This window comes from Lolium perenne, chromosome 3 (assembly GCF_019359855.2).
Source record: "Lolium perenne isolate Kyuss_39 chromosome 3, Kyuss_2.0, whole genome shotgun sequence".
NCBI lineage: Eukaryota > Viridiplantae > Streptophyta > Magnoliopsida > Poales > Poaceae > Lolium > Lolium perenne.
This window is the reverse complement of record NC_067246.2, coordinates 14277497-14292143: the sequence shown is the minus strand read 5'-3', so window position 1 is coordinate 14292143 and position 14647 is coordinate 14277497. Positions and strand designations below refer to the sequence as shown.

Genomic DNA, 14647 nt, shown 5'->3' with positions numbered 1-14647 from the left:
CAGCGTTACGTGGTTGCTGATGGCCAAGATGCTGTTCGGAGTAATGTGGTGAGGTTGAAGCTCGTACGCCTTCAGGATTTCCGAGAAGAAATCGCTGGGCGGGAGAGAGAAGCCACGCTCAACGAGCGCCTTGGTCACCACCCACTCTCCGGCTTCGGGAGCAGGACACAGGGCGCCTGGGATCGTACGCCAGGATCCGGGTTTCAGAAAACCGTCCGCCTCGAGGTTGCGGAGTTCGGTCTCCGTGGTGAAGCAGGGCCACCATTTTCCTTTGGCCTCGCTATCTCGCGTGCGAGCCTTTGATTTCTTGGTGGCTGCCTCCTCCACCTTCTTTTCCATTTGTTCAGCACCCGCAGTTTCCTCCGGGTTGGCTGATGATCCCTCAATATTCTTGTCGGGATCTTGTTGAGGCTCCAGATGAACTGGGACAAGGGGAGGAGGGGCGGAGGAGATTGGAGTCGCCATGATCGGCTCGGACGAGGGAGGCGGAGTAGAAGAAGACATCTACGAAGAAAATGCGAGTTGGTTAAAACTTAGTCGGATCCCATGTTAAATACCCTAGTCATCCCTACATACTACGGTGAGAAGGCAAAAGCTTGAGGGCTTACCGGAATGGCTTCCGCGGTGGTCGGGGTTGCCGGCGGTGAGGTTTCGCTGCGGTGGCTCGTCGGACTTAAGAACACGAAGAACACCACGTGGCGGCGATGGTGCTCCGGTGAACTTCCGGCGGACTCCGGTGCGGCGGAGGAGGAGCTCGGAGGCGGCGCTGTGCTGAGAGGTGAAAAGGGGGCGAATGGGGTGATTTAGGGTTAAACGGCGGATATTTATAGGCTGAAGGGAGGAGATTCGTGCTCCGCATCCTGTGGACGGAACGCAAGCGTCGCGCCGTTGGATGGTTGACACGTGTCAAAAACCCTAAGTGGTAAAAATGGCTAAGGATAAGTTACCGCTCAAATCGCCCGAGAATGGCGCCAAAATTGGCGGAACCGTTTGAACCCTTCGAGGTTCCGGGTAAGAATTTAGTTGTTGACCGTTATCTCAGCAGGGAAGTAATCCGGAGACGTGTTGTAATAATAATGTCGATGGATGAAGTCCCGCGGGATAAGGGTATTTTCCGACCAAGAGTTGGGAAAGAAAAAAATATGAAGTTGGAGTTCTTCAAGTTTCTCCGTGTTACCAAGATTGCCGGAAGACATGAAGCGTTAGCAAGGCGGAAACAAGAGGTGAATCTCGGAGAACTCTGGGGGCTACTGTTGTGGGTATACTTCATGGGTGTACCATCGACAGTGCCTAGATCCGGCAAGCCCGGGTGGCCCATAGACGGTGATGTGGCATGTGGCCCATCGGGCGGCCCAGTTGCTGTTGATCATGAAGGATGAAGTCCAGCCCAGGATAGGGAAGCCGGATCCTAACCGACCTTCGGAGGAAGCCGGATCCGTGAAGGCCCATGAGGGACCCGGATCCAGTACGACGTAGATGGAAGGCGAATCCTTGACGTACACGGCAAGACATTGTACCGTAGTTAGGCAACCTGTAATCCGGCTAGGACTCTCCATGTAAACCCTAGATCCGTGCGCCTTTATAAGCCGGATCCCGGGAGCCCTAGAGGCACAACCACAACCATTGTAACAACGCGAAAGCGCCCAGATAATTCCAGACAAGCAGCAGTAGGCCCTGTCATCGAGCAGGTGTTCCGAAGCTGGGTAAATCGCGTACCACCGTCCCGAGTGCTCTCCGCCTTATGGCCCCTACTTCTTCTCCCCCTCGTGAGGATACCTCCTCCGTGGTATTGTCGAATAGGCAACGACAGTTTAAATTGGTTGAAATTGTTTGAACCAGTGTCTACCTCCGCGATGTCCCTGAGGAGACGCATGTGTTCCTCTTGGTACACCCGCTCTTCCTAGAATTCGCCGCTACACTTCTCCACTAGTCAGGGCCGGTCCTGGGGTTTTTGGGACCTAGGGCGAGGCTAAAAATTGGGACCCTTAATATAGCTATCATAATAATATTTATAGATATACGCAAAAAATAATATTCTCAATATCACTTAAATGTATCCAGAAGCACTAGCATATCAAATATTTTATACATAGTACCTTAAAATTTCCTTCTAGCATTCCTTGATGCAAATTCACTTATGATGGGGTCGATGTCGATGTCATCTAATAATTTCTTCTCGATGCATAATGTTGCCAAACCGTTTAACCTCTGTTGAGTCATTGTTGATCTCAAATAGTTCTTCAATAATTTCAACTTTGAAAAGCTTCTTTCAGCTGATGCGACAGTCACGGGCACAGTAAACATGATGCGGTAAGCAATGGAGATATTAGGATAACAATCAACTTCTCTGACATGCTCAAAAATCTCCATAGCAGACTTCACGCCATCTGGCAATGTGAATCTCATCATCTTTAATTCAGAAATAAGATCATATACCTCAACATCACATGAACCACCCTCCAGAGAGAAAGTTTGTGCAAATTTTCTGCAACTTCCTTCAAGTTCACTGTCACTTAATGACTTCATGGTGCGCGAGCTCAATAAAAAACCAAATACATCTTTAAACACCATGAGTTCTTTGAATCTGTCCTTCAAAGAAGTTACAGCCATATCAACCACAACATAAAAATATTTAACTTGAAAAGCCTTCTCAGCTTCTACAATTTCTTCATGGGTATTACTTTCATCAAACTGATTCTTCCTTGTAGCACGACGTTTTACTGGAAAAAATGCATCTACACCCATTTGATTTGCAATTTCTTTGGCACTGTTCAAGCTTGAAGAAAACCCCACATTTCTATAGTTCTCAAAAAATTCTTGTACGGCTTCTATTTGCTTCAAAGTAGACTCAATGCACATGGATGGTGATTGCAACATCTTACTAACTTTATTTACTGCAAACAGAATATCATGCCAAATAAACATACCAACAAGAAACTCAAAGCGGCCAAGCGCATCAAAACAATTTTTTGCATCAGTTTTATCCTTGGCCTCGACGTCAGAAGCATGACGTAACTCCAACAAAGCTGCCCTTAACTCAGTCGCTTGAAATCTTATTGCTGTGACACTTTTGATTCGACTCTCCCACCGAGTATTGGACAATGATTTCACAGTTAAACTGGGAACATGTTTAAGCAAGACATTCCACCTTTTTGTAGAGCTAGCAAATAATACGTATATGCTTTGAACAATTCCAAAAAATGAAACAGCTTTCCCACATGATTTTGCCATATCACACAGAGTGAGATTGAGACTATGGCAAGCACATGGCATATACAGTGCTCTTCGATTCATCTGAAGTAACCTAGATTGTACCCCTTTGTCTTTACCTTTCATATTAGAGCCATTGTCATAGCCTTGGCCCCTTATATCTTCAATATTTAGGCCAAATGATTCCATAGATTCAAGCAGTACCTTAAAAAGCCCCAAGCCAGAAGTGTCATCCACCTTCAAGAACCCCAAAAAATACTCCTCAATTTTTATCTTGCCATCAGATAAATTAACACATCGGACTAATAAAGTCATTTGTTCTTGATGACTGACATCTGGAGTACAATCAAGGATAATAGAGAAATACTTGGCATCCTTAACAACCTTTATGATAGAACGTGTGATGTCCGAAGCCAAAAGAGATATCAACTCATTCTGAATTTTCTGAAAAATGTCTAGATGCGTTGTCTCGAGGGTACTCCATTGGTTCCTCTCTCGAAGGTCCTTTCTCAGCTAATATGTCTCTTGCTCTGTTATCAAGATTATCCCAATTTCTTGGATCATAAATATCAGAAGTATAAAATGGTTGTTCATCAACACTAGGATCTGTCGAATTAGCTGCATTCTCAGAGCCACTTACATTGCTATCGCCAATTTTGGTGTCAATATTTTCCTCTTGCTCATAAGAGCCACTTGCCCCTGCCTCTTCCTCGACGGCAACTATCGCCAACTCATCATTCGGGTTTATTGAAGCACCAGTATTAGATTTAAAAAATTTGTGAATATCTCCCCTCTGTGATTGTATCAAGGCCGCCACTTGTTTTGCTCTTTTCCTTTTAGTGTTACCATCTGGGCGCTTTCTCGACAAGGAAGACATGATAACAAACACTACTGAAAAAGAAACCAAATCAAATTCTGAATGGGAAAAACTATGCATCATGTATAGGAAGGTAGAGTATAATAATATACCTCAGATCGGTTAAATCGGCGATGTATGTATGCGCGTATTATGGCGACGGCCCCGGAAACTGAAACTGACGAGACGACAAACCGCGAACTGATAATTAAAAATTCAGAATTAGGGACAATTGAGGAGAAAACAAAAATCATCTCTAAGTTGCGAACTCACAAATTCTTACCGTGTCCGTGTCTCGCTGATTGGTCTGGACAATGAACTGAAGTCTGAAGACTGAAAGAGGCTCTGCGCTGCTCGCGAATTGCTAATTTGCTATCCTGTGTCTCGCACTCTCGCTGCTATCAAGGTTTGTGTGCTAGCGGAGATTCGGAGGATCGGATCATCGGCGGCTTGGACTGGGCAGTCGAAGCCGAGGCGACAAGGACTGGGCAGGGGTCGAAGACGAACTGACGCGTCCGGGGATCAGGATCGATCGCTTCGTTTCCTTTTCGTGTGCGGCGCGATCGATGGCTTCGTTTTCTCTGGAATCCCTGCGTGGCTCGGTGGCTGCCGTGAGTCCTGATGGGTTTCCTCTTGTATGGCCCAAAGGCCTTTCTTTGCTGCACGCTCAGGGCCTGTGCACGTTACACGTACAAACCTTCAAATACACATATAGTATGTACTAGTAATATACACAGTAGTATACCTGGGTTGGGGCCCCTTGATTTTTGGGGCCTGGGGCGATGGCACTGCCTGCCCCCCCCTAGGGCCGGCCCTGCCACTAGTACTGGTTTCGCATAGCCACTAACTTCGGGGAGAGGGTCTTGCTCCCAGCTCTCGAGCTCATAGTTTTTGTTTTGAGTTATCTTTTTTACTAATGTTGTGCTAAGTTGTTTATGGGTTATAGTCAAATATCATATCCACATTTGCACACGAGTACAAACTAGGTTCTCCGAAATACTCTGGAGGACCACCCATTTATGCTAGTAGGGTTGAGGGATATGAAAAAAAATCCCATATTACTTGGCATGTTGCGGACCTACACTTTGTTTCAATGTTGATATTCAGAATTGGAGCTCGTCTGCTCAGGAAAATTTCCATCGAGCGGAAAAATGACTACAGACCGAGTTCATAGTCGTGCCCCTCTGAAACATGATCCCCACACTTATTTCAAAAGGATAGTCTCGGGCAATCCTTGTTCTTGCTTGCCGACTTTTGATGTAGAGAAGACCATGGTGAGTTGTGCCTAACAACAACGCCACCGTCGTTGTAGTCATCTTCCCTAATGTTGGCTCCATTACGTTTGCCCTATCTCCCACTGTTGCCTGCCTAACAGACTACTCTCACCAACTGCAGCCGGCAATACTCCCACCATGCCTCATCACCTCGCCTTGCTTGAGGCACCCCCTCTGCACCATGTACTCTAAAACTTCCTCACGGGCCAGCTCCGTGCACCCCACCATGCACTCCTTAGTCTTTTTGTCACCTTAGTTCTGCCATCACGACAGGTCACGTTGTTGCTAGCTATGGTGAGGCCCTCTAGTCCTTGCCTCCGCGGGCGACATTGCGGTAATCCACACCATCCCCATCTCCGGCGAGTGCGGTCGGCGTCTCTAGTGTCTCGTACCCGTCTTCTCCGATGCTCACTACCCTCGCCTCACGAATTTTTAAGAGATCTTGATGGCTACAGGCTGGCATCATGGAATGCTTGCTCCAGTATTTGGCCCTTGTCCAATTAACGCTAGGGACCGACGAATTTCAATGGAATCTACATGAGGCTGAAAAATTCTCTGTAGATAACATGTACACAACTTTAATCCAGTCAGATAGGCATGCCAGTTGATAATCATAATAAAATTTGGAAAATGAAGATTCCACTAAACACTAAGGTTTTCGTGTGGTATCTTGCAGGCAATCCTCACTAACGACAACCTTGTGAAATGCAGTTGGCATGAAGTAGAAAGTGTGTATTCCATCACCATGACGAGACTATCAAACACTTATTCTTCCTGTGTAAATTTGTTAGATCTATATGGTTGGTCATCCAAATAGGTCTACCTTATACTCGCCACATAGCATTGCAAATAAATTCAGCAATTGACTAGATGGTGTGGATAATAGGTTTAAAATGCTTATTAGGGTGTGAGCGCTTGCCGCTATTTGATCGTTATGGTTATGTAGAAATGACACGGTTTTAATGATAAAAAATCTTTTCTCATGCAGGTTATCTACTGGTGCACAATTTTTTTTGCGTTCATGGTAGTCTCTACAGTGTGTGGACAATCACAACATATTTATGGATGTGTCTACATGGTTGGAGAACACAACGAAGGATATTTCTATCTAACATGGGTGACAGCGTAATCTTCGGATGGGGCCTCAATCACACCTGAGACGCACATACAGTTGGATATTTGTAATGTGTATTTTTAATTTATCTTTTGTTAGATTTAGATTTTAACGTTTGTGCACATCTTAGTTATGCAGAGGCCAGGTATAATGCTTAAGACCTTTTAAGTAATGAAGCTCTCTTTATTGAAAAAAATCTCAACTCACAATGTAGAAATCAAATGTAATGCTTAAACTTTTTAAGTACTTCTTCCGATTCATATTAGTTGATGATAAAATAGATATATCTATAAAAATATGTCTAGATACGTCTATACTAGCATCAAGTAATATAGATCGGAGAAAGTAATAGAACGTCCATTACAAAAATAAACTACCATAGCAGGGCTAAGCACTCTAGGGGCGCGTTTGGTTGCCTGGGCCGAAAACCTGCATGCCTGTGCCAGCGAGATGGAGGGCATTGCGCGTTGCAAATGGGCCATGGGCCACTTTTGGCGGGTCGTTTGGTAGCCTATGTGGCCTTTTGCGCGCCGGAGAAGGAACTTAGGCCCTATCGTTTGGTTGCCCGTTTCCAGCCCATTCTTCCCATGTCATGCAGCCCACAGTCTGTTTGGTTGCAGATAGCTCAGTATTATGGTAATGCCTTCACTTTGAGTGTTGAGGTTACCCAGTACTAAATAACATCACACATGAGATTCGGTTCATCGGAAAAGGTGCTGATAATACACAACAACTAGTACTTAGTGGGCGATGCATCACGAACGAAGCAACTACTTCGTGATGCATCACAGGTTCGTCACGAGGGGTTAGTATATACCACCTCGAACAAGTTCATCGTTACAAACCGGGGATCAGGTTGTAGCAAGTCCTAGCTAATGGAGGGATACAAGATCACCTCCCAAAATCAGCGGATCATGAGAAAGAAGCAGAAGCACTAAGCAGGAAACTGGTTGCGGAGCCAGGTCCTAAGCCAGCTCCTCCTCTCCGGTGGCTGGAGCTTACGGTAGGCGGCATACTCGGCTTCATTGTCTGCAATGAAGTCAATAGCCCTGACCAGCAACTTAGGCTGGAACAGCTGCGCCTTGCAGACGAACCGGGGAGTGAAGATCGTCTTCATCTGAGCGTAGTTGGTGATCGGGGTGCCGACGTACTGACGGTGCTTTGGGTACCGCTGCATCGACAAGGAACACATGTTAGTGCGGAAGACATTGACATGTATATACTTTCAGATCTATGCAGGAGCTCAATGAGGATTTGTACCAGGATGTACTCGTCCGCCGCCCCTTCATCACCGCCGTAGAAGCAGCAACCAGCTTCGCTCCAGTTCAGAATGCGATCGGATTTCATCTTCGTGATGACGCTCCACTTCGTCCTCCAGTTTCTGATGTGGTTGTACAGCTGAAGAGTGGTGACATGTACGCCGGCGAATGCAAGAACATTCGTGGCTACCTTCTTCATCTGCTCCTCCTTGAATCCCATGTTGAAGCAGACGCCGCTACGGACGAGCTGAACCAGACGGTTCAGCACAAACTCTGATAGCTCAGGTTTCCAAACCATGACTGGTTTGCTTGCTATCAGAGATGGCTGAGCATTCACACTTGCCGCAGACAGATCAGGAGAACCCAAAGGTATGATCGCCTACATGACAAACACTAGCAGATCAATGAACTACCAAATGAAAATCCTTAAGCACTAGCAGATCTATGAACTACCAGTACCACATGAAAGAACAGCGAGGTAGGTAAGATCGGCCTTACAGTCGAAGGAGCCACACGCAGCACCGAGGTAGGGGAAGCAGGGGACCCTGGCGGAGATGCAACCAGCACCACCGTCCCAGTGGAAGATGGAGGCAGCACCACCGTCCCCGTCGTAGAGTCAGATGGAACCTGGAAAACCTCCACCGGCATCGAAGGAATGTCCTACAATGGATTCGTTCAGACCCCGGTTGTGTACCCATAAGATCTAGATCTAAGGCTAGGGTTTGCAGAACCTTACCACAACCAAAGTCATCGACGCACACGAAGAAGACGACCATCCTCCGCGGCCACTAGCCGCCGCCACAGCCGCCGTCGCCGCCGCAAGCCTCGCCGACCATGCGGGTGAGGTAGAGTTGGCCATGTCGCTAGATCGAGGATGCTGGATGAGCTCGAAATGGGGGGAATGGGGGATTTGGATTTGCCGGTGAGAGAGCAGCCCCTATATACGGTGGCAAAAATTCAAGCGCGGTGACCGAATTCATGGCGTCGAGATTTCGCCGTCCCGCGCGAGCTCCCGCCATCTCCCGCGGTGGCTCTGCGAGGACGCGGCGTTCTCCACTTCTGCGGAAACATGAGTGGCTCGTTAAAAACAGCCGAACCGGGCGTTCCTCCAGGGCATGCAAGAACGCGGCATCGACCAGGAAACCAAAAGGGCCGAAAAAGCTGAGTCGATGCGAACCAAGAAGCATGCAGCCTACCAAACGCATCCTAGACGTGTACGCGTCTCCGCGATATGGGACGCAAGGGGCGTCAGATAGAAATCAACATTCTTGGACCATCCAGTCCCAGTTTTTTTTTCTTTTTTTTTTTTGAGAATAACGGTGATCGAAAGCATCGAAAGCAGACCAAGCTTCTGTGGGCCCATACGAGCGGCCCTGAATACGCTAGAGCGGTTGGCGATGGGTTGATGGCGAGCGGCCCTGATGAGCTGCACTTTGATTGATTTGCGCCCACCTGCATCATTCAGGTCATTTGTAACTGGGGTCGCGAAAATGGACGTCGCAACTCCTGACGCCATCCTCGATCACTCATCTGGATCACTTGTGGCTGATTATCTGCTCACGTGCAACTTCCTGTGAAGTTGTTAAGAACGACATGAGTAATAGGACTCCTTGCAAGAAAGAAGAAGAAGAAGAAGAAGAATGAAATATAAGATGAATATACAGAGATGTAGGCCTATAGCTGATATTCCAGCGGTTTTCGCAGCGAAAAATGATCGAATTCAAGTGTTCCATGCGTGCTTTGCCATGCATGGAAATCGAATTCATTGAGATTTCATCATACTTTTTATAAAATTCAGTAATTTCGGTTGACCCTGAAATAGCCACCTTTCGGTCAAAATATTTCAGAAATTTCACATAAATTCAAATTTTCGAATGTAAATTAATTTCCCAAATGCTAAAAAGTGCTTTGGATGCTATCTGGCAAAACGAGCATCCAATTTGTAACCGTCCGATGCGATTTGGTCACCCTCGATCGCGCCGCGCACGAGCGTCGTCCCGACATTTGCGCATCTAGGCCTGACAATTGGACCCACATGCCCCTCTCTCCATGTTCTGCTCCATCCCCATTCCTTAACCGCCGGACTCCACTCCACTCCACGTACGCTAGCGATCCCGCCGATGGCCTGCCCATCTCGCGATGCCGCCGCCAGCCTGCCGACCGTGCGCCACCCCGGTCTCCCTAACACGCCGCCAAGGGCTCAGCTTGCCTAGTCCGAGTTCTGCCACCGCACCTAGAGTGCTCAGCTCCAGAGATGGCCGCCCCCGTGTTACCCCGCCTTCTGCTGCTTTGTCCAGGCGGCGCTTGGATGTTGGGGGCAGGGAGGCCGGACGCGCGCATCAAGTTGGGTAGGAGCGGCGGTGGGTACGCAGACGCACGTACGGGGGAGGATTCCTGCCACAACATCTCTCCTCGCAGAACGAATCGAATTGGATGCGCATCCTTAACTGAATGCGTTCGCCTTATCCTCTGCGAGCTGCCGAGCTAGATCTCTCTCTTCCTTCGGTCATATCCTCAGCTAAGTCTAGCAATCGATTGACAAAACACCCTTATTTAGCACATGTCTGATTTTTCTACCACAAAAACAGCGCTAGCAGCTACTGAATCTGAGAGTGAATGCTTGTAAAAATGTTGCTATGCTAGGTTGTATTCGCAGACAGTATTATTGTCTTGACACATGAGAAAGTTGTATTTTATTTGCAATATTTCTTGTTCTACAAATGCGCTAAGTTGTATCTTGCACATAATAAATTGTTCACTCCCATATTCAATAAGTCGTGTTTGTAGGCGGTATATTGTTGCTTCACATGTGTACTAAGGTGCATACCAATTATAGGAACATGGGTTCATATGCTCTCTATATTTTGAAATGCATCTTACATACATTTTAAATTTTAGAAAAAATTGAAACTAAAAGTTCGCACGTACATCTTCACGTGTTACATGCTCACAAAGTCGTTTCATAAAAAAATCGACTTATCATGTGACGTGTGTAAAAAAAGACAAAATTCAGTGCTAAAAATAATGCTTTTCACAAGATAAACTTTCTCTTTTTTATATAGACCACACAAAATATTGATTTTTCGTGAAACTTGACGAACGCACGTATATTATGAAGATGTACATGTAGAATTTTTTGTCCAAATTTTTCGACGTTTTGAAATATATATTTTTAGTAGAGGGAGCATACGCACCCGGGAGCCGAATTGAATTTCCGGCATACCAACTGTTTCTAAATTGTATACCCAATATTGTTAAGTTGCGTACTTTCTTCGTGGAGTTGCATACAACAGCCCCGAAGTTGTCTATTGTTTTGCTATTAAGTTGTATCTTTTGTTGCTACTAAGTTGTCTGGTTACTAATGATCCTAGAAACTATGGTGGGCAAGTAGTAGTGTAATGTTGCAAGTCTTAATACTATGAGTTGAATTTCTAACTATTGCTAAGTTGTATACCCATTAGCGTTAAGTTGTAACTCACTATTATTAAATTGTATATCCATTAGGGTTGAGTTGCATACCTTATATTATTAAGTTATATACCCATTAAGATTAACTTGCATGTTGTCCAACATAGCTGTAGATGTAACATACACAATTGCATTTTTGTCTCTATTTAATCCGTTTAGACGACTTCTTTATTTGTCCATTGTCCAACTAAGGTTTAATTGTATTTATTGTCTAGCTAGCATTAAGTTGGCTATCAGCATTTATGGTGAAATTGAGTACCATTATTGCGAACTTATCTATCTCTGTGTCTAAGGTGTCTTTGTGGAGTGCATCAACCAGTAAATTATTACTTCACACATGTGCTAGGTTGCATCTCCATATTTCTAAGTTGTATATCCACTAATATTAAGTTGTATACCAACTGTTGTTAAGTTGAATACACACTCGTGTTATTTTGTATACCAACTATGATTAAGTTGTATTTATTGTCCAATATAGTTTCACCATATCTAAGTTGTCTACCACCGCACCTAAGTTATGCACTATTTGGTTACGAAGTTGTATTTTCGTTGCTATTAAGTTATCTAGTTACTCACGACACTAGAAACTATGATGAGAAACTAGTATTGCAATGTTGCAAGTCTCATTATTATGAAATTGTTGGCAGAGTTGTTGCTCAGTAAGTATCTAAAAGCTAAGTTGGCTATAAATTATACAGAAATATAGTGTAAGCAACTTTTGTACAAAATTGTTTTGCTACAACACGAGAGTGGGTTTTTCACATCAACATAGTTGCTTTTCAAAAAAAAAAAATTGTCGAAACATGTACAAATAGGATCTAGTTTCGAAGATCTCGCCGCGAAAGGCCTAACGGCGAAAACGGATTGCAATTCCGATACACGGTTTACGAGTTATGACTTTTTAATTTTTCTTCTTATGGAATTAAATGCACACGTGAGGATTTTAGGTGATTTACGTGATTTGTCATCAAATTTCCAATTTCCTTTTCTAGACATTGAAATCTTTCCTTATATAGGTGAGTGTTTAGATGAGCAAACTGGCACCTGGATGCTCCCTAGCCACGTCCATTAATTTTAAGATAAATTTCAGCCCTTTGGCTAACAAAAACCGAATCAGTGACTTCAGCAATGGCTGAAATTTTTCTGAAACTGAAATTTGAAACCTTGCTACTACCATGTAGTAGTACTGCTCCCGTGTCCCGTGTGCTGAAGTTCAAGGCCAGAGGACCGCGACGTCACAAACATACTACCTCTATCCGGATTTAATTGACGTCAATCTGTTCATTAGACTTCTCCTCTAGAACGCACCGAACAGAACAGCCACTACGCCCAAACCGGGAGATCTGCTTCACTCTCTCCTCCTGTACCGGACAATCACACGCCACCCCAGCACCGAAGATGCAGCCAAACGCACCTGAAACCCGTCCAGATTCGTTGAATCCAACCGAACCTAACGCACCTTCTTAATCCTCTCGTCACCCGGGCACATACGCCACAACACACTCGCCAGTCGCCACCACTGATCAGAACGTGATACCCAGAACTCGTTTCGATCATCGTGTTCCTGACTTCGATCGCCATGGGCGGCCTCTCCAATGGACCAGGCCTTCGTGCAGCACCGTCCCAAGGCGACCCTCGCCGAGGCTGCCGGCATCCCGGTGATCGACATCTCCCCTCTAGCCGGCGGCGACGAGGCCAGCGTGGAAGCGCTGGCGGCCGAGGTGGGCAAGGCGAGCCGTGAGTGGGGGTTCTTCGTCGTGGTGCGCCACGGCGTGCCTGACGATACGATGGCGCGTGCGCTCGACGGCTCGAGGCGCAGAGGGCGTTCTTCGCGATGACGCCGGAGCAGAAGGCCTCTGTACGGAGGGACGAGGCGGCGCCGCTCGGCTACTACGAGTCGGAGCACACCAAGAACGTCAGGGACTGGAAGGAGGTGTTCGACCTCGTCCCCCGCAATCCTCCGCCGCCAGCCGCCGTGGCCGACGGCGAGCTCGTGTTCGAGAACAAGTGGCCGCAGGACCTGCCCGGGTTCAGGTAGATCACCAGTTTAATTATGCAACCATGACATGTCTACGTGCATACGAATCAGATGCTAATTAATCTCGATGCGAATTTGAGCGTGCAGAGAGGCGCTGGAGGAGTACGGCAATGCGATGGAGCAGCTGGCCTTGGACCTGATGGAGCTGATCGCGCGGAGCCTGGGGCTGAGACCGGACCGGCTCAAGGGCTTCTTCAAGGACGACCAGACCACCTTCATCCGGCTCAACCACTACCCGCCCTGCCCGAGCCCCGACCTCGCGCTCGGCGTCGGCCGCCACAAGGACGCCGGCGCGCTCACCGTCCTCTACCAGGACGACGTCGGCGGGCTCGACGTCCGGCGCCGGTCCGACGGCGAGTGGGTGCGCGTCAGGCCTGTCCCGGATTCTTTCATCATCAACGTCGGCGACATCGTCCAAGTGTGGAGCAACGACAGGTACGAGAGCGCGGAGCACAGGGTGTCGGTGAATTCCGAGAAGGAAAGGTTCTCCATGCCTTACTTCTTACACCCCGGCAGCGGCGCCATGATCGAGCCGCTGGAGGAGCTGGTGAGCGACGAGAACCCGCCCAGGTACGACGCGTACAACTGGGGCGAGTTCTTGAGCACCCGAAAGAACAGCAACTTCAAGAAGCTCGCCGTCGAGAACGTCCAGATCGCGCATTTCAGGAAGGACCTCAAGTCCATCGCGTAGTAGTATACAAATTCATCATGAATCTTCGGTGATCACCAAATACAAGCCATGTCGTCATTTGTGTGATATAAATAACGGGCGGTTATTAATACTTCGTAATATATTTAGGTACTGTAGTATATATGTGCTGATATATATGTCAAGCAAAATCGATATGAAAATACAAGTTTGTTGGAACCAAACCATGCGAGCCATTCAAGCACGTTTGATTTGATGGCTCGGAATTAGTTCTTTTTTTCCTTTTCGTGATGAATTGGGCTCCTTTGGTTTAAAGGAAAATTTGTTATTTTCTAGCATTTGCCAAATCACGGGCCCGCCCGATTTATCTTTATCAGGTATCATTATAATTTTGTGTCACATTTGTTAGAACATACCACATGGCTAAAATGGAAAAGTTTGACACATTATCTTCAAAACCCGTCATAGCATAGTCATCCTAGGCAAAAGTGCAAACATTCTATATTTAGCCATGCGGTGTGTTCTGTCAAATGTGTCATAAAATTGAAGATACCTGGCAAAGACACGGTGTCTATCAACTGTGTCATAAAATTGTAATGTGATACCCGGTAAATCGAACGGTGTGTTTTAGCAAACGCCGGTGTGTTCTGTCAAATGTGTCATAAAATTGAAGATACATGGCAAAGACACGGTGTCTATCAACTGTGTCATAAAATTGTAATGTGATACCTGGTAAATCGAACGGTGTGTTTTAGCAAACGCCGGACAACTGTGTCCTC

General features: G+C 46.5%; 1 protein-coding gene, 1 long non-coding RNA gene and 1 pseudogene across 2 annotated transcripts; 1 reads left to right on the top strand and 2 right to left on the bottom strand.

The window, feature by feature from the left end:
* Positions 1-2097: 2097 nt before the first annotated feature.
* On the bottom strand, positions 2098-2859 carry LOC127321141 (uncharacterized). The gene has a single exon (XM_051350166.1). The coding sequence runs from the start codon at positions 2857-2859 to the stop codon at positions 2098-2100; it is 762 nt and encodes a 253-aa protein (XP_051206126.1).
* Positions 2860-3683: 824 nt separating this feature from the next.
* LOC127321154 (uncharacterized) lies at positions 3684-4857 on the bottom strand. The gene is made up of 3 exons (XR_007863888.2): positions 4350-4857; positions 4180-4267; positions 3684-4101 (listed from the first exon to the last, which is right to left on the bottom strand). It is a non-coding gene; the product is annotated as an uncharacterized lncRNA (long non-coding RNA).
* A 7919-nt stretch (positions 4858-12776) lies between these two features.
* LOC127321149 (jasmonate-induced oxygenase 2-like) lies at positions 12777-14001 on the top strand (annotated as a pseudogene).
* Positions 14002-14647: the final 646 nt, after the last annotated feature.